The sequence below is a fragment of the Pongo abelii genome, chromosome 11 (genome assembly GCF_028885655.2).
Source record: "Pongo abelii isolate AG06213 chromosome 11, NHGRI_mPonAbe1-v2.0_pri, whole genome shotgun sequence".
Taxonomy (NCBI): domain Eukaryota; kingdom Metazoa; phylum Chordata; class Mammalia; order Primates; family Hominidae; genus Pongo; species Pongo abelii.
Genome location: NC_071996.2, coordinates 142,689,620 through 142,712,207, shown reverse-complemented (window position 1 = coordinate 142,712,207; position 22,588 = coordinate 142,689,620). Strand labels below are relative to the sequence as shown.

The 22,588-nt window shown below is 51.8% G+C and overlaps 1 protein-coding gene across 11 annotated transcripts in view; it reads left to right on the top strand.

Annotated features, from left to right (window-relative positions):
* The window catches only part of HDAC4 (histone deacetylase 4), a 358,886-nt gene that overhangs the window by 238,135 nt on the left and 98,163 nt on the right, over positions 1-22,588 (top strand). For all 11 annotated transcript variants that reach the window (XM_054550096.2, XM_054550092.2, XM_024243466.2 and 8 more), the window contains 2 exons: positions 4,320-4,440; positions 11,769-11,890. In XM_054550096.2, coding sequence (XP_054406071.1) covers positions 4,320-4,440; positions 11,769-11,890 — 243 coding nt within the window. The remainder of the gene's footprint in view (positions 1-4,319; positions 4,441-11,768; positions 11,891-22,588) is intronic.

Genomic DNA, 22,588 nt, shown 5'->3' with positions numbered 1-22,588 from the left:
AGCCCCACAGGGAATGGAGAGAGGTCACTGAGCAAGTCCTTTGCTTTGTGTAAAAATGACGTGAAAGGCTGATCCTGAAAGTCATTAGGTGTCCCTTCTGTGAAGTTGTGCCTTCCTCAGAGGCAAGGGGGTGAGGGGAGAAAAAGGAGCACTTTCAGGCAGAAGCCAAGCAGAACCTGCCACAGCTCCATCGTCTGGACTCGCCAGGTCTGGGCCACGGCCCTCCTGAATCACAGCCATCCCTCCCCGAACACAGCCGTCCCTCCCCACCTGCCCCACCCCACCCAGAGCTGCTGTCCTCCTCTCTCTGCCCCGCTCAGCTGTTACTCGCTCACTCATTCCTTAGGTCTTGGGCGCACTCTCTGCCCCCTGGTATGGGAAGAACTTGGCCTCTTTTATCCACCGCTTCATCTCTGCTGGCCAGAACGGGCTGGCATCTCATAAAGCCTTTATCCAGCGGATGAGTGACACTCAATGTGAATTAAGGAAAAAAAAAAAAAGTAAAAGTAAAAATTAGAGAGATCTGCTATCCATTTATTGAATGAGTTTTTTCATTCTAGTACTTTAAGTGAGAAACCTGTTGACAGATGAGCGTGTGTATAACCAGAAGTGCAGAAACAGGGTGGGGGTCAGAATCAGCCCCTCATTTTGAATACTCTCCTAGTAAAGTCTGAAAGATCAGAAGAAGATTCCTTGGTGATTAGAAAGGTCATGAATCAAGAATCGATGACTTACGTTCCTCGTGTTTCCTGCTAGCCAGGCCTATGCTGGGCGTGGGTGGGGTGTGAACCCCAGTCATGCCTGCCCCCCCCTGCATGGGGCATGAACCCCAGTCATGCCCAGCACCCAGCCCTGCATAGAGGGAGCCAGGCAGGACCCAGGCTTGTGGCCAAGTCACCCTTTGCCACCGAATGGTGTTTGCAGAAGCAGGGAGAGGGCATGGGTCATAAAGTGGGTCCTGTTCCTGGAGTACACACCCTCCCCCGAGGAGGGCCAGTGGATCCACAGTAACAGCTGTCCCTGGGAACTGGTGTTTTGAGGAGGTAAGGCTGACTGCACTGAGTTTGGGTCTGCTGGAAACTGTTGAGGGCATCCTCGTCCCGCACACCGAGAACCTGCTTCTTGTCCTGCTCTGCTGCCTCCACTGAAGGACGGCCGTGTAGGGGGACCTGCAGGGCCGTCCCCTCCAACAACTGGCCATCTGGGTCCTCATTGTCACTGTCGTTGTCACCAGCATCATTGTGCGGTTTGACTACTTCCCTGCACTGTCAGCAGCATGGGTAGTACCCAAAAAAATGTTATCCGTGTAAAGGCAAAAAATTGAAGTTACCCATTTCACTTCTTATTTCTTTTATCAGTAAAGTTAAGCTGATCTAACATACTCATTGGCAAATTTGCCTTCTCCTTTTGAAATTCGCCTTCTGTGTTCTCTGCTCACTTATCTTCCCCACCACCCGGCCTTTCCTTTTATTCCTAGTTGTGGATCAGTTTGTATATTTACAAGGTTAACTCTCTGGTTTAGGTCTGGGTCTGTTTTTCCAAAGTTAGCAACCGGTTGCTGATAATCTTTTAGGAATGCCAGTGATCACATGCGTGGGAATGGTAGAAGCGAATGGTTTCCATAAGTGTGTGATCTTCTGACCAGTCCCCTTACAGACAGAAAGACAATTCGGCTAAAAGTGCTTATAAGTGATGTTCAAGTCTAACGCTGGGTGCCCTGAAGAAGCATCCCTCCTGTCCCCCCACCCCCACCCTACCTGGGGCAGCGCTCACCACAGTCACAACTTAGGTGATGAGACCATCTTCGGCAGCATGAGCTGGGGGACGTCACAGGCACAGCTTGACTCGGGCAGTGACATTATTTTCTCAGACCGTCAGAGAGCCCCAAGCCTGAAGCCTCATGCATCATGGTGGGCCTTCCTGGACTCATGCTGGTGGTCGTGTAGTTAATGTCTTTGTGTTTCCCTGGCTGGGCTAGTGCATGCCCCACCACAGCCTGGGTAGACCCTGTTTCCAAGGGTCTCATTGCTGGCTGACCCTTGAGCAGACATTGAAGTTCCACCCTGATGTAACGGGAGTGGGGTTCTGCCGTAGGGAACACAGAATGAGCCTAACTAACAAAAACTCCATGTGTGAGTGGCAGCAAAGACATTTGGTATGTGACGAAGGTGGCAAGGAAAAGACATCTTTCTAATGATATTAATCATTTATTAGCAGTTGGTCAGAATATCCATACAGCCTTATATGCCAAAATCCATTTCCAAGCCATCAGAGTGAGTCATGAAAAAATTTAGCAAATAACCAAATGAATGAAAACCCAACACCAGAACCAAGGATAAAGTTAAAATGATTGCTTATTAACCGTTGAAAGGAAGAACAATGGCAGAGTTTTAAGGAAAGGGAAAACTCACAAAGGAAAAACTAAAATAGACTTTATAAAAACAAGCATTTGAACATTTTACCCAAATTGTAAAAGGAAACAAGAGGCAGGGTAAATGTTCGCACACACACACGGAGCAGCCGCGAGCCACAAACCAGGGCGTCCGTGAGACTTGGTAACTGAGCCAACCTCACCTGAGGCGCACCTGGCCGCCTTTGTGTTCTCCATCCACAGTCGGGGGATGAGAATACCTATTTATAGCTCTCATGCAAGGCTGAACCAGGCCAGGGCTGGTATATACTAGGCTCTCAATACAGCCATTATTATAAGAAACCCACGCAACTCCAGTAGATGCAAGTATGAAACACACACACGCAGACCCACAACACCACAGTGCACATCACAGGAAGATTCTAAGAACACGTAAGCCAAGGACATGAATTATCTCACAAGAGAGGAAATCGGCGCGTGTCCAGCGGTGCTCAGGGATGCCTCACAGTGATGCCTGCTGGCTTTTGGGTTTGGGCAAGTGGTGATCTGAGGACCAGCAGGAGGAGCAGCTGCCCCCACTGCAGGTGGGTGGGTGGTTTGGGGGTCAGTGTGTAGAGGCGTTTCACTTTTTTTTTTTTCTTTTGAGACAGGGTCTAAACTCGCATTGTGCAGGGTGGAGTGCAGTGGTACAGTCTTGGCTCACTGTAGCCTGGACTTCCCGGGCTCAGGTGATTCTCTCATCTCAGCCTCCCAAGTAGCTGGAACTACAGGCACATGCTACCACACTCAGCTAATTTTTGTATTTTTCTTAGAGACAGGGTTTCGCCATGTTGTCCAGGCTGGTCTCGAACCCCTGGGGTCAAGCAGTCTGCCCTCCTCAGCCTCCCAAAGTGCTGGGATTCCAGGTGTGAGCCTTCGGGCCTGGCCTATGTGTAGGGATATTTTGGACAGCAGTTTAGCAAGATGTGCCGAGGGTTAGAATAGTAAGTTTGTTAGATGTAGTCATTTTGCCAGTCTGTCCTGAGCAAGTAATTCTAAAGGTGGTCAGTGTTACCCACTCATAAATGTTCACTGCAGCGTGGTTTCTAACAACCAAAACTGCCTCCCAGTCGGGAAGTGGTTTTGTAAACATGCTTCACTCACCTCAAGGTGTGTTTTTGACCATTACAAACGCTATCTGAATATTATGCAGCACTAGGAAGATACTTAAGGTGCTGTAAGAAGGATAGAAGTACTGTGTGGTTAGATTGGAGATCTGAGGAGCGCAGCAGGCTCCATGCTAACAGGCCTTGTGTTCAGGCGGTAAGACTGGCCTTTTTTTGCCAGTTCCCTTTAATGAGGCTTTGAAAAAGAATCACCGCCACGGAAGAAAACCACAGTTTCGACTTCGGTCCCACTTGGTGCAGTCACTCCGCCTGCCCGAGTCTGAGCTGCCAGGCTGGGGAGGACAGGCACTGCCCTTTGATGCGGTTGGAAGCAGAGCCGGCCGTCATGTCGGCGCAGGTGTGGAAGCACGCCCGCCTGTGAGACCGGCTTTGTCCCTGCGTGATGCCTCCATTTGCACAAAGCCTTCTCTCTTAGATTCTGCTTTGCGGTAGCAAGAATGCAACCACCGCGCTGCCACTGCCTAATTCAGAGTGTTCTTTTATGTAGGAATATTAAAACTTCCTTCAGAAGTGGGTTTTGTGTTAGCTAACAATAAGTCTTTCGGATGATTAAATCTGCATTTTAAATAGAATGCAATTGTATAAAATCTTGATGGGAAGAAGACCTCTCATTAAAACCCCTCCCGGCCTTGGTTCTTTGAGGAAGCGCTCAGGAGGCCACAGCGTCCTGAAGGTGCATAGCCGTCCCCAGCCGTTCCCTCCCTCTGTGGTCCCGCTGCCCTGCATTGCCGCTGTAGGGCAGAGCTACACTTCACCCCCTGCTATGCTTTCTCCCACGCCAGGTGCCGTGGCCAGCACGGAAGTGAAGATGAAGTTACAAGAATTTGTCCTCAATAAAAAGAAGGCGCTGGCCCACCGGAATCTGAACCACTGCATTTCCAGCGACCCTCGCTACTGGTACGGGTAAGTGTGGGTGTGGGGAGCATCCCGGCCTCCTCTCTGGGGGCCCAGAGGACCGTCTGATCATCGGTAGATTTGCATGGAGCCAGCTGTTCACCTGAGGCAGGGAGGGAGGGTGAGGAATTGAAACCCCAAGCACAGTGGTGCTCGGATGTGGGTGACGTGTTCTGGGGGTACACTCGTGCGGCAGCCGTCCTCACGGGGGGGCCCACCTCCAGAGTGACGTGGTCTGGGGGTACACTCACACAGAGGCCATCTTCACGGAGGTGGGCCCACTTCCAGAGTGACATGATCTGGGGGTACACTCACATGGCGGCTGCCCTCACAGGGGGACCCACCTCCAGAGTGACGTGGTCTGGGGGTACACTCCCGCAGCAGCCATCCTCATGGGGTGGACCCCTCTCCAGAGTGACGTGGTCTGGGGGTACACTCCCGCAGCAGCCATCCTCACAGGGGGACCCACCTCCAGAGTGACGTGGTCTGGGGGTACACTCACACGGCAGCCGTCCTCATGGGGGTGGGCCCCCCTGCAGAGGGACCAAGCAGTGCTCCGGAGGCTGGCGCCTGTCATTACTGTTGGTAATGTTGTGCCATTTTTCAGCCACAATAAGAGCCACTTAAACTGGAACTCTTGTCTGAATCCTCTGTGCTCCAACAGCGCTCCCACCTGACGTTTCAATGATTTTTAGGCTAGTCAGGAAGCCCCTGTGGTACTTCTATTATTTTATGCTAAGAAACCCTGCCAGAGCCCACGCAATTGACAGAGACCACAAAAGACTTGTTCGTCTGAGGACTGAAGAGAGCCGACGTGCCATGCAAAAGAAGACCTTTGGGGGAGAGTTCGCAGAGCATAGTGCGAGCGAGTGGCGAGGTGATGCGGCTTTAAACAGTGAGCAAGGGCAACAGAGGATTGCTTTGAAATGTAGTTTTCTGCTGCTCTCAAGGTTCATTTCATTTCTAGAAAAAAATCCCATAAGGGAGTTTTTGTAAATCGAAATATCAGTAATTTCACTGGAAAAAAAATAGCTATTCTCAAGCCTCAAAATGGACAGCTGTGTGTAGTGAGACCCCCCCACAGCCCAGACGCGATCCCCCTTGTTTCCGTGGAGGCCGCCCGCTACCCCAACACATCCCAAAAGGTGTTTCCAGCACAGGTGGCCCAAGCCCTCCTCTCCGGCAGCCGCTGTGCTTGCCAGTGGCACATAAGCTGCACTTACGGCAGACACACCGCCTGGATTTGGGTAACTCGACCAGGGACACAAAAACTTGCAAGGAGGAGTGAGACCGGCGTCCATGGGAGGCAGCACATGGCAGCAGTGAGCCGCTGGGACCTGAGAGAAGAGGTGGCTTCCTGAGAATCACTGGCAACCAGCACCTGGGAGCCCGCTTTGAGGGGGACCCCGATCTGCACCCCCAGAGCCAGTCCACTGCCTGGACTGGTTGTGGAGAAACTCCATTGTCCCACTGGCTGGGGCAGGGTGTGGGGTTGTGGGGCAGAAGGAGCAAGGGACAGGAGTGTGGATTGCGGTTCAGATGGTGCCCCTGGGGCCCAAGCTGGAAAGGGCAGGATGAGGAGCCAGGGGCAGCGTGGGCCTGGAGCCTGGCGGAGGATGGAGAGCTGGAGTCCAGAGCCTGCTGGGCCAGGGCAGGGCCGCCTTGGGTCCCCCTGTGAGGCAGCCGAGCAAGGGAGCTTTGAGAAGACAGTGATAGGAGTGGGGCAAGCACGGGCAGCCCTTTCTGAAGAGGAGCACAGAGTCTGGGAGGCTGCAGCGGGAGTTGGAGGACCAGAGCAGTGGGGCTGCTGGGAAGCAGGGGTCACGGTGAGCACAGGGCAGCCCCCGGAGGGTGGCCACGGCAGCATGGACGAATATGGGGAGCCGGCGCCCCCTCGCCCAGGAGTCAGTGGAGAGCGGATGGGGGGCCGAGGCTGGCAGGAATAGAAGCCGGGCAGTGGCTTGGACCTCTGATGGGAGGACAGAGCAGCAGGCCCAGGGAAAGGCTGCACCTGCAGTCAGGGAAGCCACCGGAGAAGAGGTGGCCTGGGGCAGCCTCAGGGCGCTGAGGGACGTGCTGAGAGACGGGAGATGGGGGGCTTCCAGGGAGGAAGGGTGACAAACAGAGTGGCTGGGGCTGGGAGGACTCACTTTTCCTGGAACTCCCTGGGTGAGCCAGGTGCTCAAGGTGGGTGTCTTGGCCTGGACAAGGCCAGCGTGCCCTGGCTTTAATGGCAGGCAGCGGGGGTACCTCTTCTCAGAGGGCTCTGGGGACCTTCAGGCTGGAGGGGGAAGGACTTGATCTCTCAAATCAAGCAGAGGACAGGTTTGTTTTCCTTGAGTCTGGTGATTTTCTTGTTTTGCCATATTTGAACCCTGAACTTAAACATCATGGAGTGGTGGCAGAAACTTTGTCAGAAAACTGGCTCTTCGTAGGGAAAGAACTGAAACCCGGATCCCAGCTTCACACCACGCATGATTAGTTCAGATGTCATAGACCTTAGCCTAGACACAAAACTGATCAAACTTCTGAAAGGAGACCTAGTAGAAACTTTTCCCAACCTTGATGGTGAGGGGGAGGCAAGATTTCTTAGGTGGCCAGAATCATCGACTAGATACCAAAAACCCAAAACATGATATTTCCACAAACTGAAACACTTCTGCTCTTTGAAAGGCACCATTAAGAAAATTAAAAAGCAAGCTGCAGAATGGAAGAAAATATTCACAATGCGTATATCTGACAAACCGCTTGTATCCAAAACGTAGAGCTCGTTCCTGTAACTCAATAGTAAAAAGACAAGCCTCCCACTTAAAAATATGGGCAAAAGGTTTGAACAGGTACCTCACAAGAAAAGGCATGGGGATGGCCAGTAAGTGTGGAAAAGATGCTCAACATCGCTGGTCATCGGGTAAATGCAAATCAAAACCGCAGCAAGCAGCCCCTTCATACCTGTGGGGATGGCCAGAGTGAAACAGGCCGGGTGCTGGAGTTGATGTGGTGTCCCTGGACCTCTGCGTGCTGCCTGTTGGAATCCGAATCACACCCGGGGAAACGGGCAGGCAGTTTCCTACAAAGACAAATACCCACCAACCCTGTGACCCAGCGATGCTCCTTCTCCGTATTTGCCCAAGACATGAAGGCAAGCAACACGACGAGTCGTCTTCTTAGGGTCACGGTCACCAAAGAACGGAAACCACCAAGCTCCCATCAACGGGAACGGCCGCGCAAACTGGGGCCCCTGCACACGTGGGAATGCTGCTCCGCAGTGACAAGGAACGGACCACTGGCGCCTGCAGCAGCTTGGGGGAGCCCCAGAGGCGTGGTGCCTAGACAGAGAGGCCACCCCCGTGACTCCACTGATGGGAAATTCAGAGTCAGCAAAGCGAATCGACTGTGAGAAAAAGCAGACCGGGGCTGGGAGGCTGCAGAGATGGATGGTGCTGTGGCTTCATCAGGGCGCGGACTCCGTGGGTGTTTACGTGAGTCAGCGCTTCCAGCTTTAAGACTGTTGTGATGAGATGGCACCTTCCAGTGTGGCTGTCACAAGCCACACATGGCTCCTGAGCACTTGAAACGTGGCTGGGTCTGACCAGGACGTGCTGTAGATGCAGAGCATGGGATTTCAGACACTTAGTCTGAAGAGAGGACCTACGGTGTCTTATTAATATGTTTATATTGATTGTAAGTTGAAAGGATGGTTTTTATGATTTAATCGAATACTAAAATTAATTCCACCCATTTATTTTTATCCATGTTAATGTGGCTACTAGGAAATTGTAAATTTCACATGTGGCTCCCATCATATTACATTTCTGCTGGAGTATCCTGGCGTGTGTGGTTCATCGTTGTATTTCTTGGAAATCACTGGTACGAATCTGATGAAAGGGCAATGGTTTGGAATGGAAATGGTTGAGTTTGTATGAAGCTTTATTCTACAGTCAAGCCAGTGTTTAGAAGAAAACAGTATTTGCTTTTCCATCTTCCTCCGGAAGACAAGGATTGCCTTTAGGTGCGGCATCCAGGTTGGCCCCAGGGCCCCGTGGGGGCTGCACCTGGGCTCCTGGCCCGGGGTCTGTGTCCCATCCCTGGGCTGCAAGAAACGAAAGGTTGAAAAACCGGAAGATAATTTCTGGTCAGGTGAGGCAGAGGGAGCAGCTCCGCAGGTTCTGCCCTCAGTGCTTCATGGGGTGGCCAGTGTGACTGTGTGTGTCAGTGTGGAGTGTGGCCAGGGTGAATGTGAGTGTGGAGTGTGGCCAGGGTGAGTGTGAGTGTGGGGTGTGGCCAGGGTGAATGTGAGTGTGGAGTGTGGCCAGGGTGAGTGTGTGGGGTGTGGCCAGGGTGAGTGTGAGTGTGGGGTGTGGCCAGGGTGAGTGTGAGTGTGGAGTGTGACCAGGGTGAGTGTGAGTGTGGGGTGTGACCAGGGTGAGTGTGAGTGTGGGGTGTGGCCGGGGTGAGTATGAGTGTGGAGTGTGGCCAGGGTGAGTGTGAGTGTGAGTGGGTGTGAGATTCCAGTGAACTTAGTGTATGGTGTGAATGTGGGATGTAGGTGTGTGGAGTGGGTGAGGTGAGTGTGGGGTATGAGTGTGAGATGTGGGAAAGGTGAAAGGTGTGAGTGTGAGATGTGGGTGTGTGGAAGGTGGGCGTGGCATGTGGGTGGGTGAGGCATGAAGTGTGGGTGGGTGAGGTGTGTGTGTAAGTGGGTGTGAGGTAGATGTGGGGTGTGAGTTGTGTGTGAGTGTGGGGTATAGGCATGAGTTTGTGTAAGGTGAGGGGGTGTGGGTTGGTATAGGTTGTGAGGGGTGTGGGGTGTGGAATGTGGGTGTGAGTAGTGTGCAGTGCAGGTGTGAGTAGTGTAGGTGTGTCAGGTGTGAAAAGTGAGATGCAGGTGTGGGTGGGTGTGAGTAGTGTGAGGTGTGAGTGTCAGGTGTGAAAAGTGAGATGGAGGTGTGAGTGGGTGTGAATAGTGTGAAGTGTGGGGGCGAGTAGTAGTGAGGTGCAGGTGTGAGTAGTTGGGTGAGCTGTGGGTGTGGGTGTATTGTGAAGTGCAGGTATGAGTGTATGTGTGAGGTGTGGAGGTGAGTAGTGTGAGATGCAGATATGAGTATGGGTGAGGTGAGTATGGGTGAGGTGTGTGTGGGTGTGAATAGTGTGAGGTGCAGGTATGGGTGGGTGTGAGTAGTGTGAGGCATGGGTGTGAGTAGTTGTGTGATGTGCGGATGTGAGAGTAATTGTGTGCGGTGCAGGTGTGATTGCAGCAGGGATAGAGCTTCACTTATGCTCGCCTCTGCTGGACGCTTCTTCACGGAGGGCACGCGTATGCGGTCTGGCCTGGGACCATGTGACCAGGGCTGGGCAGGTGTGACCGGCCCTGACGGTGAGGGCCGCCCTCTTCTGGTGTCTGGAGGGCGGGTGCGCGGTGGGGCGGGCCCTGCATGATGTGCTCCTGGCGGTGAGCTGGGCTGTGCAGGAGGTGAGGTCGCTCCTGTGAGGTCTCTGGATCCATCAAGGTGGTCCAGTGGGGCGGCGCTGGCAGTTGGGGGGCAGGGCCCAACCCCTCCTGCACCTGCTGCTCTGCTCGTTTTAAGGTTTAACAGGAAAGTGGGGGTTTTAACGCTGAAGGCATCTCAGGAGATCAGAACAGTAAGAGAAGTTCTGTTAAATCTTAAACCAATGTAACTTTTGCAACTCCTGCTTCACTGTAAGCAAATCCTACCGTTCAAATATAATAATTTTTATTCCATTTATTTAAATTTATTATTATGTAAATACTGATCTTTTTAACTCATGGGCTGCATGTGCAAGTCACTCTACGTTTCCTATGAAGGAAAAAGTGAACGCAGAAATGGTCCCAGACTGTCACCTGGTGTCAAAGAAGTTTGGAATCAGGCAAGATCACATTCCCCATAGGATACAATCTGAAAATACTATTTGGTAGAGAAAGAGTGTTGCCCCCAGACCTTTTCATGAGACTGTGAGAGGATGGGCAGAACTACAGGGAAGAGGAGGGAGGCTTGCCCCTGCACAGGTGCAGACAGGCGTGTCCCAGCCCTGCAGTCCCAGCCTGACTGCTTGGAGGAATTCCCCGGGAAACAGTGAAAAGCTGCTTGGGGTTGGAGGTGTGCCCTGAGCAGTGGGCGGAGTTGGGGCGTGGCCTGAAGCTGCGCAGTTTTCGGGAGCTCCCTGAGCTCCTCCCGTGATGCAAGGCCCAGCACCCCACGGCCCAGGTGCCTGGGCTTGGCCCCTCAATTTTGTCTGTGAGTTCCCTTCAGCACATTCTTTGCACTGGTGTGCTCTCAAATATTTAAATGTACACCTGTACCCATTTACAAGCTCCCATTCTTAATTCAAATAACTCCAGGTGCATTGGTGTGCCATACTATGTATTCAAATAGTCTAACCAATTCCAAATAAGTAAGTTGGCAAATTTGTTTCTAGTTATTAAGCAGATTACACAGTTTAAAGACTCAGAATTTATTCTACTCAGCACAGTGTTTTAAGCAAGACTGAGCTGTCAGTGCCATCAAAAAAGGCCTTGCTGATGGTCATCTGGGTGGCAGCCCACATCCCCCTCCTGGCCCAGGGCCCGCCTCCTCCCCATGTGCCTCTTCCGGCCATCCTCCTGGCAGACCGTTCCTGTCTTGCTGCCTGGAGGGTGTGGAGTTGTACCCAGCTGTTCATACAGGAAGCCCCTTTCATAGGTCAGCTCCCTGGGCACAGGGTACCAGTAGCTGCCATTCTGTTCCTCCCCCAGAGAGGGAGGTAACCAGGGTGAGTTTTGCTCTGGCGAAGGCGCAGATGACGATGGGTGCCTTCTGAGAGACAGCCCCATGGGCTTCTTCTCTCCAGGTGGCAGAGAGAGTCCCAGACATCACAGCATTTGTTCTTAGACCGTTTTTTGCCCCATCTCGGCTGCCTATGAACTCAACCTTTGACTCCTTACGCAGCAGTCTGCTGTCTTCCTCTGCCTCTCCCCACCGGGGACAGGCTCTCTGAGTGGCCAGTGGTGGCCCTGGTAGAGAACTGACCGGGCTGGAGCCATCTGAGAGGACAGGGCCAGGTGGAGAACAGCCACCAGGAAAACAGCCAGAGGTGCTGCCCATCCCAGCCCCAAGCACTGCCGGCCCACAGAGGAGGATGTGGGCATCGGATGTTTGCTTGCTTGTTTAGCATCCTGTTTGTTTCCATTTAATTTCAGCTCGACCCTAGGGAACAGGTGCGTCTGTTGAGATGGGGCTGAGGTTTCAAGGGAAAGATCATCGTGTGTGGCTTCTCGGCTGCAGCGTGCCTGGGGCAGTGCCCTGGGCAAACTAAACCATCTGTCTTTGCCTTCTCTCCAGGAAAACGCAGCACAGTTCCCTTGACCAGAGTTCTCCACCCCAGAGCGGAGTGTCGACCTCCTATAACCACCCGGTCCTAGGAATGTACGACGCCAAAGATGACTTCCCTCTTAGGAAAACAGGTCAGTGCCCCAGGCATGCTGTGGGCCGGGAGGTCTCCTGCACAAGCACCTTCCATGCCACAAGCCACGCAGGGCCCACCGCTGTCTTCCACTTAGAGAAGGAATCACCTGCAGATTTTTAAATATTTGCTCCTTTCATTAGAGCATCATTTTAAAAAGATATCCCTAAGCATTTCCTTATTATTTATTCCAAAAGAAATGAACCTCATGCATGTACACCACTGCTGAACACTCAAACTCACTTTGAAAGCACACTCAGTTTAGTTTTCTTTTGATGGTGTGTTAGATTTTGCCACACTGTGGGGCATCCCCGCAGTGGTCACAGGGCGAAGCAGTTCCTGCTGGTGGGCCATGTGCCGTCTGACAGCAGGTGAGCCTGTGGCCTTCAGGGATGGCGCTGGGCAGTGCCAGCAGCAGGGCCTTCCAGGTCCCCAGAGTGGGAGGGAAATCTTTATGAGAAAGAAATTGGCTATGTCCTGCAGGGGCTATCCCAGCTGGGCTCAGAGTTACGCACCACAGTTCTGTTCTAAGCCAAGAGAGAAGGGCATTTAGGCACAAGCAGGTGCCTGGACCATCTTAGAAGCAGGGAGAGGCGGCTGCAGCAGTGTCTGACAAGTCAGGACGGACCCTCTGGGACTTTCTCAGGGGCCACGGCAGTGGCTTTAGATAATGATTAGGGTGGCTGTGGGCAGTGCGCTGGGGTAGCAAGAAGGGCAGGGGCCAGGGAGTGCCTTCCAGAGGCTCTGCCCAGAGAATTGGTGAGGGCAGGAGCTGGAGCAGGTGCTGAGGGCGGGCAGTGCCTCATCCCAGATATGGCCAGTGGATCCCACAAACTGCAAGACAGTGTAGGAAATCCCAAGGCATCCTCCCTAGGGAGCGGCTCTTGGAGATGAGAGCCTAGGGGCACCACTTTTTCTTGCTAAACAAATTCTCTGTTATCCAAAGGTTTTGGCCATTTCTGGGCGGAAACAATTAACGTAATCAGTCACACAAAGACTTCTTCACTGGAGCAATGAGGCTTTGTGAGGGGCTGCTGGGAGCCGTCTCAGGCCAGCCACGTCCCTGGAGCAGAGGGTCATATCAGGCCAGCTGTGACCCTAGAGGAGTAGCCCATATCGGCCAGCCATGTCCCTGGAGTGGTGGGCTGTATTGGTCCAGCCATGACCCTAGAGGAGTGAGCTATATCAGGTTGGCCATGTCCCAGGTGGAGTGGGCCATATCAGGCCAGCCATGTTCCCAATGGAGTGGGCTCTATTAGGGTGTATTGAGGCGGTGGTGTCCCTGGAGCAGTGGGCCGTATCGGGTCAGCCATGTCCCAGGTGGAGTGGGTCATATCGGGCCAGTTATGACCCAGGTAGAGTGGGTCGTATCAGGCTGGCCATGTCCCAGGTGGAGTGGGTCGTATCAGGCCGGCCAAGTCCCTGGAGGAGTGGGTCATAACGGGCCGGCCATGACCTCAGAGGAGTGGGCTGTCGGGATGGTGGAGGCACAGCTGGAGTGGGCCGTGTCAGGATGGCCGTGTCCCTGCTGGAGTGGGCCATGTCAGGGCGGCTGTGTCCTCTCCGAGTCAGAGGCACAAGAACCCTGCAAACATGGACGCATTTCCATTTGGGCCATAAACCTTTATTGGGAAAAATGAACCTAGAGCTTCTGCTGCTTTGAGTTTCATGGGTGTGAGCCTATGGTTCTTACTGATGCTTCTACTGAGAATGGTCCCGGATTTCACCTGGAGAGCGCCCTAAAGCTTGACAGAAAGAACCAATTTAGAGATCAGTATTTTTTCCAGAAAGATGTGCCCAATAATATCAGGAGAGAATCTGTGGGCTGATTCTTAGAAATTGCCCTCCAGGTTCCCTTTCTGGGGACTGATGCTATTATTAATCAAATTCCGTCAACAAAACCAAAGTCCACGGTGAGTGGTGGGCCCTGTGCTGGGAGAGGGACTCGGGGAATGGGGAGGCGAGGAACGTGCCTACCCGGAAGAACCCTGCCCCAGAAACTGGAGCGATGCCGAGGGTGGAGGGTGGGAGCCCGGAGGTGTTGTCGTCAAGCGCTGTGGGTTGGATCTGTGCTCACTCATGTAATAGCTCTGTGTGCCCTGAAGCAAATGCCTTCCGTTCCCCTGGGCTCCATTTCCTCATCAGCATGGTGGGTCTACCCACACCCACATCCTCACGGCTGTGGCATGCACCCAGCCCCAGAGCCTCCTCTTGTCCTGTGAGTGATGGCTGTGGCACTCAGACTCCAGAGCCATGGACCCAGGAGGGAGCGTCCGGCGAGAGCACCAAGCCCAGCAAGTCGGCCCCATGTGGGGACGTGCCTTCCCAGAAACTCCCCATTTGGTGCCTTTCCACCAAGGGCCCCAGGAAAGGACAGCACACACCACCCATCCCATCAGGCCCCAGAGCAGTTCCTCAGCAGCTCCACACCCCAACTCGCAACAGAACAGCAGGGATGGGGGAGTCCTAGGAGCTGTTTGCACTGGCTCCTCCCCCATCCCAAACATCAGCACTACCTGGGGATCAGCCTCCTGTTCTAAGAAACAGAACCCGGCATGAGTACGTCACAGCAAGGAGGGCTATCAGCATGGGAGACGGCACACTGTCACGGCCCTGCCCTGCTGTTCACCATCAGAGGCCTTTCTCCCGTAGGCAGGCCCCCGCCATCTCTCGTAGTTTCCGTGGCCATTGGCTTCCTGTGCTGTCTTGTGTTTCTCTGGGGATGATTGGAAGCAAAGTCTCCAACACCTTCTACTGTGCTTCTAACCTTGTGATAGCACCACCCTGCAACTCCCCGCTTCCTTGAGAACGGAAGAGAGAATTCTCTTTTCGCACTCCGGGAAATGTTATTTAGAATACGTAGTGCTCCAGAAGAACTTAATTAAGATTTGATGGCATTATCAGTTTTTTAAAAAGACATCACTACCACATTAATAACATTAATAACACAAAGATTTCAGAGAAAATGTTTAAACCACTTAAGAGAGTAGTGTGTAGTTACACACCCTGTATCACCCTTGACATATCTGTCTACTTTCAAACACGTGACATCGCTCATTCTAAGTAATTTACATCTGTGCTTTTCTGCAATAATTGGTAATATGAAACACGTCATTAAATTTTAATTATGAAGTTCCTTGAATGAACTGAAATAGTCTTTAATAATTGTGATGTAGACTTAAATAATTATAGGATTTTGACTTTACATTAACTTATCCTGACCTGGCACACAGTTTGCCCATTTCTCCATCTCTAAAGGGCGATTGTATGACCTGTGAACATGTGAAAAGCTTTGCTACTGTCTTGTGAATTTCATCATTACCCCATGCATTTTTTGCATGTCCTTTGCTGGCTCTGCTGACAGGTCACACCTGTACCAGCTCAAATGTCTAACCTCCCTGGTGAAAGCAATGCAGTGACTCCTATTCTGAGTCTGGGCATATTCTGGGCATTCACGTCACCTGTGCCTGCGGGCAGGCCCAGGTGCCTGAGTTTCTGCCCAGCTCCTTCACCTGCCACCTTGGGACCTGGGGAAGCTCTTGAACCTCTCTGTGCCTCAGTTTTGTCATCTGTGAAATGTACCTTTAAATTGCTTCTCTCCTGGGGCTGTCATGAGATGTGAATGAATTAATATATTTACAAAGTCCTTCGAGTAGGACCAGATCAAGGTCTGCTCTTGTTTCTCTACGCTGTTAGGGTGTTTTTGATTTTTTTCTCCATCCAATGACTGGTAACTGCCGGACCCAGCATCCCCCCACCTCCTTGCCTCCATGCCCACAGTTCAGGTAGAAACCAGCAGGAGCCACTCACCTCCACTTAGGGAAGGACCACAAGGATGGGAACACCAAGATTTATACCCAAAATCTGGCCAGAAGGACCCATCTTGCTCTGTTGGCTTTTCAGGGCTCATCTCCTGGCTCCTGGCTTGCCTTCACCTGAGTGCCATCTCCCAGGAGGAGCCTCCACCGCTGGGCTTGAGAGTCAGACCCCTCTACCCCGGGCCTCAGGTCCAGCTCTTCCTGCCAGAGGCCCCGCCCCTTTCCTGGGAGATTGGCAGCAGGGGTGTCTCCACTTCAGAGGTCTTCACCTCCCGCCAGATTTCGGCCCAGGGTGAGGTATCTGGTCCCTTCCCATGTCTGTGCAGCCTCAAGGGTCACCCTGACTTTGGGTTTCTGCAGACTCGTGAAGCCGCCAAATGTGTATTTTTAAATATAGTCATAAGAGACAGAACTGTGGATCACTGTCACGGACATAGGACGCTGGATCTTTCCTGCACTGTGTGGGTGTCAGATGGCTTCACCAGAAACTGCATTTAAACAGAGCCTTCGAGTCCATGTTCACACTGAGGAGTGGAGGCTTTTCCACTTTTAAAAGCAAGCAATGTTTTGTCATTTTGACGATGTTGAGGGATCTTATTTTTCCCCAGTAACATCTTCATCATAATCTTCTTAAAGATATTAGTCACCGTGTATTTCTTATAATGACTCTTAAATTTTCCCCTCATGTGACTGCTGATAGATGAAACGAGGCCGAAACAACTAACTGTTGTCCAGCCAGCACAGTTTGTTCCCATTTGTCAGCAGCTTCTTGGGCCTGAGCACTGAAAACCGTGCACTCCACAGCACTCTTTGTCCAGCATCCTCATGTGTCCCTGGGTACATGGTCCTAGCAGCAAACACTCTCCCCAGCACGTGTTGGGACCCGGATGCTGGCCTGGGCTGTGGCACTGCCATGGATTGTCCTGGCTCTTTTAAGGAAGCAAAATCCCAGAGCTCACGTTCGGTGAGAAGTTGGTAACTTCAGCCTTGTTCCGGCATTCTCTAGCCTGCCTGGTAGGGCTTGGTCCCCACTGTTGGGTGTGAATTGGGAGGGGGCTGGGCTGGTCCTAGGGACCAAGTTCTGATGGCCCCTGTATGGATCATGGATCTGGGCAGTCAGTCAAAGATCCTGGGCTCCCCCTGCACTTGCCTCCATGGTCAGACTTGAAAAGTGTTCATCTAGCTCTGCCCTCCTCACCTGGGGCCTTCTGAAACCAGTCGCTCAAGGTCACAGCTGCCCATGGGAAACATCCATCCATTGCTTAGATGTGCAGATAGGGTGCGTTTTCCTCCATTTTGGGGGGAAGCTGTCCCGCTTGGTGAGGAAGAGCACAGGGCCTGTGGCCAGGCTGGCGCCCACGACGCCGTGTCCTGGGCAGATGAGACGACCTCCCATTTTGTCTGCCGGTCTGCAAGGTGGGGCGGTGGGCGTCCACTTCATGGCTTCACGGTTCTTTCATTAGTCAAGCCCCACAGCTCGTCAATAGGCTCATGGCTTTCTCCCTGTGTACCAGTGACCTGAATAAAGTTACAAGTGTTTGTTCTTATCCATGTGTAGAGTAGGCTCAGGGTACTGTGAAATAGGACAGAGTGTGTTTTCCACCCTGACATCCATCCCTGAGTTTGGGAAGGGGCTCTCTGTTTGCCTCTGACCATTGCTTGCCATCCCTTGTTCTAATGCAGTTTGCAGAAACTGCTGGAGAGGGGTGGGACCAGGAAGAAATGGGCAGTGCCCACACTTCCTGCTGCTGTCTGTAAAGGTGTAGTACATAATTCAGGAGATGCAGTGTGGTGAGACTTCCTGCTGCTGTATGTAAAGGTGTGGTATATACTTGAGGAGATGCAGCGTGGTGAGATTTCCTGCTGCTGTATGTAAAGGTGTGGTATATACTTGAGGAGGTGCAGTGTGGTGAGACTTCCTGCTGCTGTATGTAAAGGTGTAGTATATACTTCAGGAGGTGCAGCGTGGTGAGCATCCCTTCAGCTGCCGCTCAGGCAGTGGCCGGTGGAATCTGTTGTTCTTTGAGCTGCCTTTGAGCAGACAAGAAGAGGGTTAACATCTGTAGTGCCCTCCCCCAGAGCCAGCTTAGCTGAGCTTCCTGCTACCAGATAGGCAGCCTCCCCCCGGGATTCAGGGGCTCTTGTGCCAGGCTGGGTCCTCCATCAATTTCGTGTTCTTAAAAAGGGAGCGTGAGTGTATTCAGAAGGTTCTGAAATAGGCTTTGTTGTGCTTTTCCAAAAAATTTAGAGGGATGGTGAGTATGGTTAAATATTAGGCAGTTTCTGTGTCAGGAACAGTGGGCCACCGAGGGCTCTGTGCCCCATGCTTCCAACTTTGACATCCATCAAACCTGAACTCCTCCTAATGTGGAAAGTACCCCAGGAGCTCTTGAACTAATTGTTTTCAAATACATATTTTTTTCCACTGTGCAGTGGTAAAACGACACTGAGATTGACGGCAAATGAAATCTTTTCACTGAGAGGATTGAGGAGGAAAGAGCGTGGGGGAGAGCACACCACCTGCACGCATCACACGCGGCACCTTCTTTAAAAGAACCGCAAAAGTAATGCATGCTTATAACAAATTAAAACACATTCAGTCCACACACCCTGAATCGTACTTCCCAGAGATAGCTGCTGTTATTGGTTTGATATGTATCTGTCCAGATACCTTTTTCTGCCTATGTGTAGGGTGTGTATCTGTTTGTGTATCTGTGTTTCAGTGTGTGTATCTGTGTATCTGTGTTTCAGTGTGTGTATTTGTGTTTCTGTGTGTGTATCTGTGTTTCTGTGTAGGTTTCTGTGTTTCTGTATATGTGTATCTGTTTCTGTGTGTGTGTGTGTTTGTGTGTGGGGTATGTATCTGTGTTTGTGTTTATCTGTGTGTCTGTGTTTCTGTGTGTGTATGTGTATCTGTTTGTGTGTATCTGCATGTGTATCTGTTTGTGTTTCTGTGTATCTGTGTTTGTGTGTACCTGTGTTTCTGTGTGTCATTTCTCTGTATCTGTTTCTGTGTATCTGTATGTGTATCTGTGTTTCTGTGTGTGGGATGTGTATCTGTGTGTGTATCTGTGTATGTTTGTTTCTGTGTGTATGTCTATTTTTGTGTGTATATCTGTGTTTCTGTGTATCTGTTTCTGTGTGTATCTGTGTTTGTGTACCTGTGTGTATATCTGTGTATGTACCTGTGTGTGTATCTGTGTTTCTGTGTATCTGTGTGTGTGTCTGTGTTTCTGTGTGAGGGGTGTGTATGTGTGTGTGTATGTTTCTGTGTGTGGGATGTGTATCTGTGTTTCTGTACATCTGTGTGTGTTTTTGTGTTTGTGTATCTGTGTTTCTGTGTGTGTGTCTGTTTCTGTGTATCTGTTTCTGTGTGTATCTGTGTTTCTATGTGTCTGTGTGTATATCTGTGTATGTACCTGTGTATCTGTGTTTCTGTGTGTGTATCTGTATGTCTGTGTATCTGTGTTTCTGTGTGTGTATCTGTGTGTCTGTGTGTATCTGTGTTTCTGTGTGTATCTGAGTTGTCTTGTTAACAAAAATACCCATTTTGCATTTTCTCCTCTACCTTTATTTTTAATTAATATTATATTGTGGCCATTATTACATTTCTACGTATGAAGCTCAACGCCTTTCTCTCAAGTAGTCTAAGACATAGATGTTAAGTTGGACTGTTTTCTAGTTACCATTTTGCCAGCAACTTTGAGCACCTTTCCTCACTATGCTAATATTTCTGTAGGAAAGGTTCCTGAAAATGGAGCTGCTGGTTCAGAGAGTATGTATGTTCCAAAACATTGAGCAAATGATACCCCCTCCCCAGCAGCCTGAGAGTCTATTTTCTCCAGCCCCCCCCCACACACACACAAGCAGGAGGTGGAGTTGCAGTTCATTCTAGGCAATTTGGCCGGTGATGAAGATGGCGAGCCTGTTGGTGTTTGAGTGAGCAGTGCCGTCACCGTCAGTCAAGGGCGGGCATGCCTGTGTGCTTCCCCCTCCCCAGGAGCACGTGAGCAACGTGCTTCGAGGTCGAGGGTGGCTGGTGCCCCAGAGCTGGGCAGCAGGGCTGCCCCGAGCAGGCCCTGTCTTCAGAGCCACCCTATGCCCAGCATCTGGAGCCATGCAGGGCACATGAGGCAGTTCCATCAATGCTGAATGGATGTTGTTTAGCGGCAATTCATTTACCTGTTCTTCTATCGGGCGTCGTCTTTTCTTGTTCCTTTGTAGGTACTGTTTATATGTTGTTTGCAATCCTGTGTTTTCATGTATTACAGAAGTTAGATTCCAGTCTGTCATTTGTCTTCTTAGAATTATCTTTTTATTTATTTATTTTATTTTATTTGAAACAGAATGTCACTCTGTTGCCCAAGCGAGACAACCTCTGCCTCCTGGGTTCAGGGGATTCTCCTGCTTCAGCCTCCTGAGTAGCTGGGACTACAGGTGCCACCACCACACCTGGTTAATTTTTTTATTTTTGGTAGAGACGAGGTTTCACCATGTTGGCCAGGCTGGTCTCAAACTCCTGACTTCAGGTGATCCACCCGCCTCAGCCTCCCAAAGTGCTAGGATTACAGGCGTGAGCCACCGTGCCCGGCCAGGATTATCTTTTTATTTTTACCGAAGTAAATAAACGTACATTCACATAGATCCCCACGATGTTCATGACAGGAGAGTGGCCGTCCCTGACTGCCTGTCCCGCCTGCGTCATTACAACGTGTGTCACATTCACAGCAGAACCAGCGTCCACCTGGACTGCATCCACCTCGTAGAAATTTTTCCGGAAGTTGATCATTTTCTTCATTTGCTTAGTTTCATACCTGCCTGCTATTAATTCAGGCCCACATTTCAGCAGACCTAGGAGACCCTGCTCCACACAGCAGGCCACCTGGTGCTTCTGGCCCCACTGCCCGGTGTGTGTGAATGGTCTGCTCCCCCGGCCCGGCCCCCGCCTCCTCTCCCGGGCTCCGTGGCCTCCTTTCTGCGGCCTCGTCATCTTGGTCATGCACATCTTCCAGTGGCTCTTGGAGAAGTCGTGTGTGGAGCGTGAGTTTTTGGAGTCCTCGTTTGCTGGCAAATCTCTTTATTCTGTCGCACTCTTGGTTGATCAGTTGGTTGGGACGAGTTTCCTGCAGGGTTTCAGGTCGTCGTCTTGCCCTCAATGTGGCTGTTGCCAAGTACAAAACTGTTCTCAAGGGCGAGCCTTTGTCCCCAGAGCTCTGAAGCAGTTTGGGATCCCGCAGGTGGGGGATTCTTGGCCTCCGTGTCCAGCTCCTCTTCAGCTGGAGAAGTAGGTCTGGAATTGCTGCTCATGATTTTCTCCACCCTGCTGATTCTCGCCTCTCCTGGCGTTTCCGATAATTTGTTGTAGGACCTTTGCACTCTCATTTTTCATCTTTTTATCCTTTTATTCCCCCTTCTGACAATTCTCAACTTTTTCTCCAGCCCCTTCCTTCTGCACTTTAGTTTTTGTCCTCTTGTCTTTATCCTCTTTAATATTTCCTTTGGTGTCACTTCAGGATTTCAGGGCAGAGCAGCTGGAAGCAGGTACCTCCTTCTCTCTGCAGTTCTGCCTGCACGCCCTGTCCCACGGCGATGTTGCGTGCATTCTCTGCTGCTAAATCAATAGGTTCTTTCCTCGCTGGCTGCTGGACGTTGCATCAGGCCCACAAAGAAACCGCCCTCCACACTCGTGCCAGGTGCACGCATGTCCCCTCTGTAAACCCGGCCGCTAAACAGTTAAAGCGTTCCGGCTCTGAGAGCCGCTTCACCTGCAGCTGACTCTCAGGATGTTTAAGTTGGGAGGAGCAAGCCTGTGTCTCCATCAGAATTGCTTCTGGCAGAAGGATGAAGACACCTGCTAGGCATTGGGCACTGCGTTGAATTTTAAGGTTGTGATTGGAATGTTGTATCGCCTTAACTAGTCATTTACTTGATTGGCTTCAGGAGAAACAATCCCACTTGCTCTCCCTGTTCCCTAAGGAGCAGACACTGCATTTGGAAGTACAGTTGGCATCCTTCCTGCCCTCACCCATACTTGGTGGGAGCAACTCTTCCATGAGGCCTCCGGCCTGATGCTTTGGTTCTGTCAATGTACCTGCAGCCCTCTTAGGGGTGGGATCCAGTTTCTGCAGTTCCTCCGCCTGGCCACATCGTGCCTGGAATGAGTGGAAGGCCCTCGAGGGCGGTGAAGGGGCTGCTGCACTGAGCCAGTGCATGTGCAGCCTCGACCCTCACCGTCACCAGGTGCTGGCTTACCTGCATCTTCCACTTTGGCTGCCTTTGGCAGAATTATTGGAGTTACAGGCATTGTGCAAGCTTTAAGACACATGCATTTGAAGGGCCGAAATTGTAGGTCCCTATGGCTTAAGTCAATCCATGAGATGCCCGGCCTGGAAGTAATGAGGGAGGGCAGGAAGCAGGAAGGCTAGCCACCCTGAAAGCAGGCAGTGAGCCTCGTGGTGTGCAGCTCCTCGCGGTGTGCAGCTCCTCGCGGTGTGCAGCTCCTCGCGGTGTGCAGCTCCTCGTGGTGTGCAGCTCCCCCGGCTGCCTTCTGCCCCCTAGGGCTTCTCTGTTCTCCCCAGGAAGGCCACTTCATGTGCCCTGGGCAGTCTCCAGCATCCCCCTTCTCTCCTGGTCCACGTGCTGCTGCTCAATCCCCTCCCCCAGCCCGGCATCCAAAGCCCTGCTTGTCTGATAGGTTCTGCGGGGAAGTCAGAGTGCTGAATAGCCCACGGGGCAGGGACGAGCGGAGGGCCCCAGCCTCATGCCATGCTGTCCCCGGCAGTGCCGGCATGGTGTCCTGGAGCCTCCTGGTCAGCTGCAGCCACCCTGCAGGCAGAGTCGACCAGGGACGTGCAGTCGGCTAGAATCAGGGAGCCCAGGCA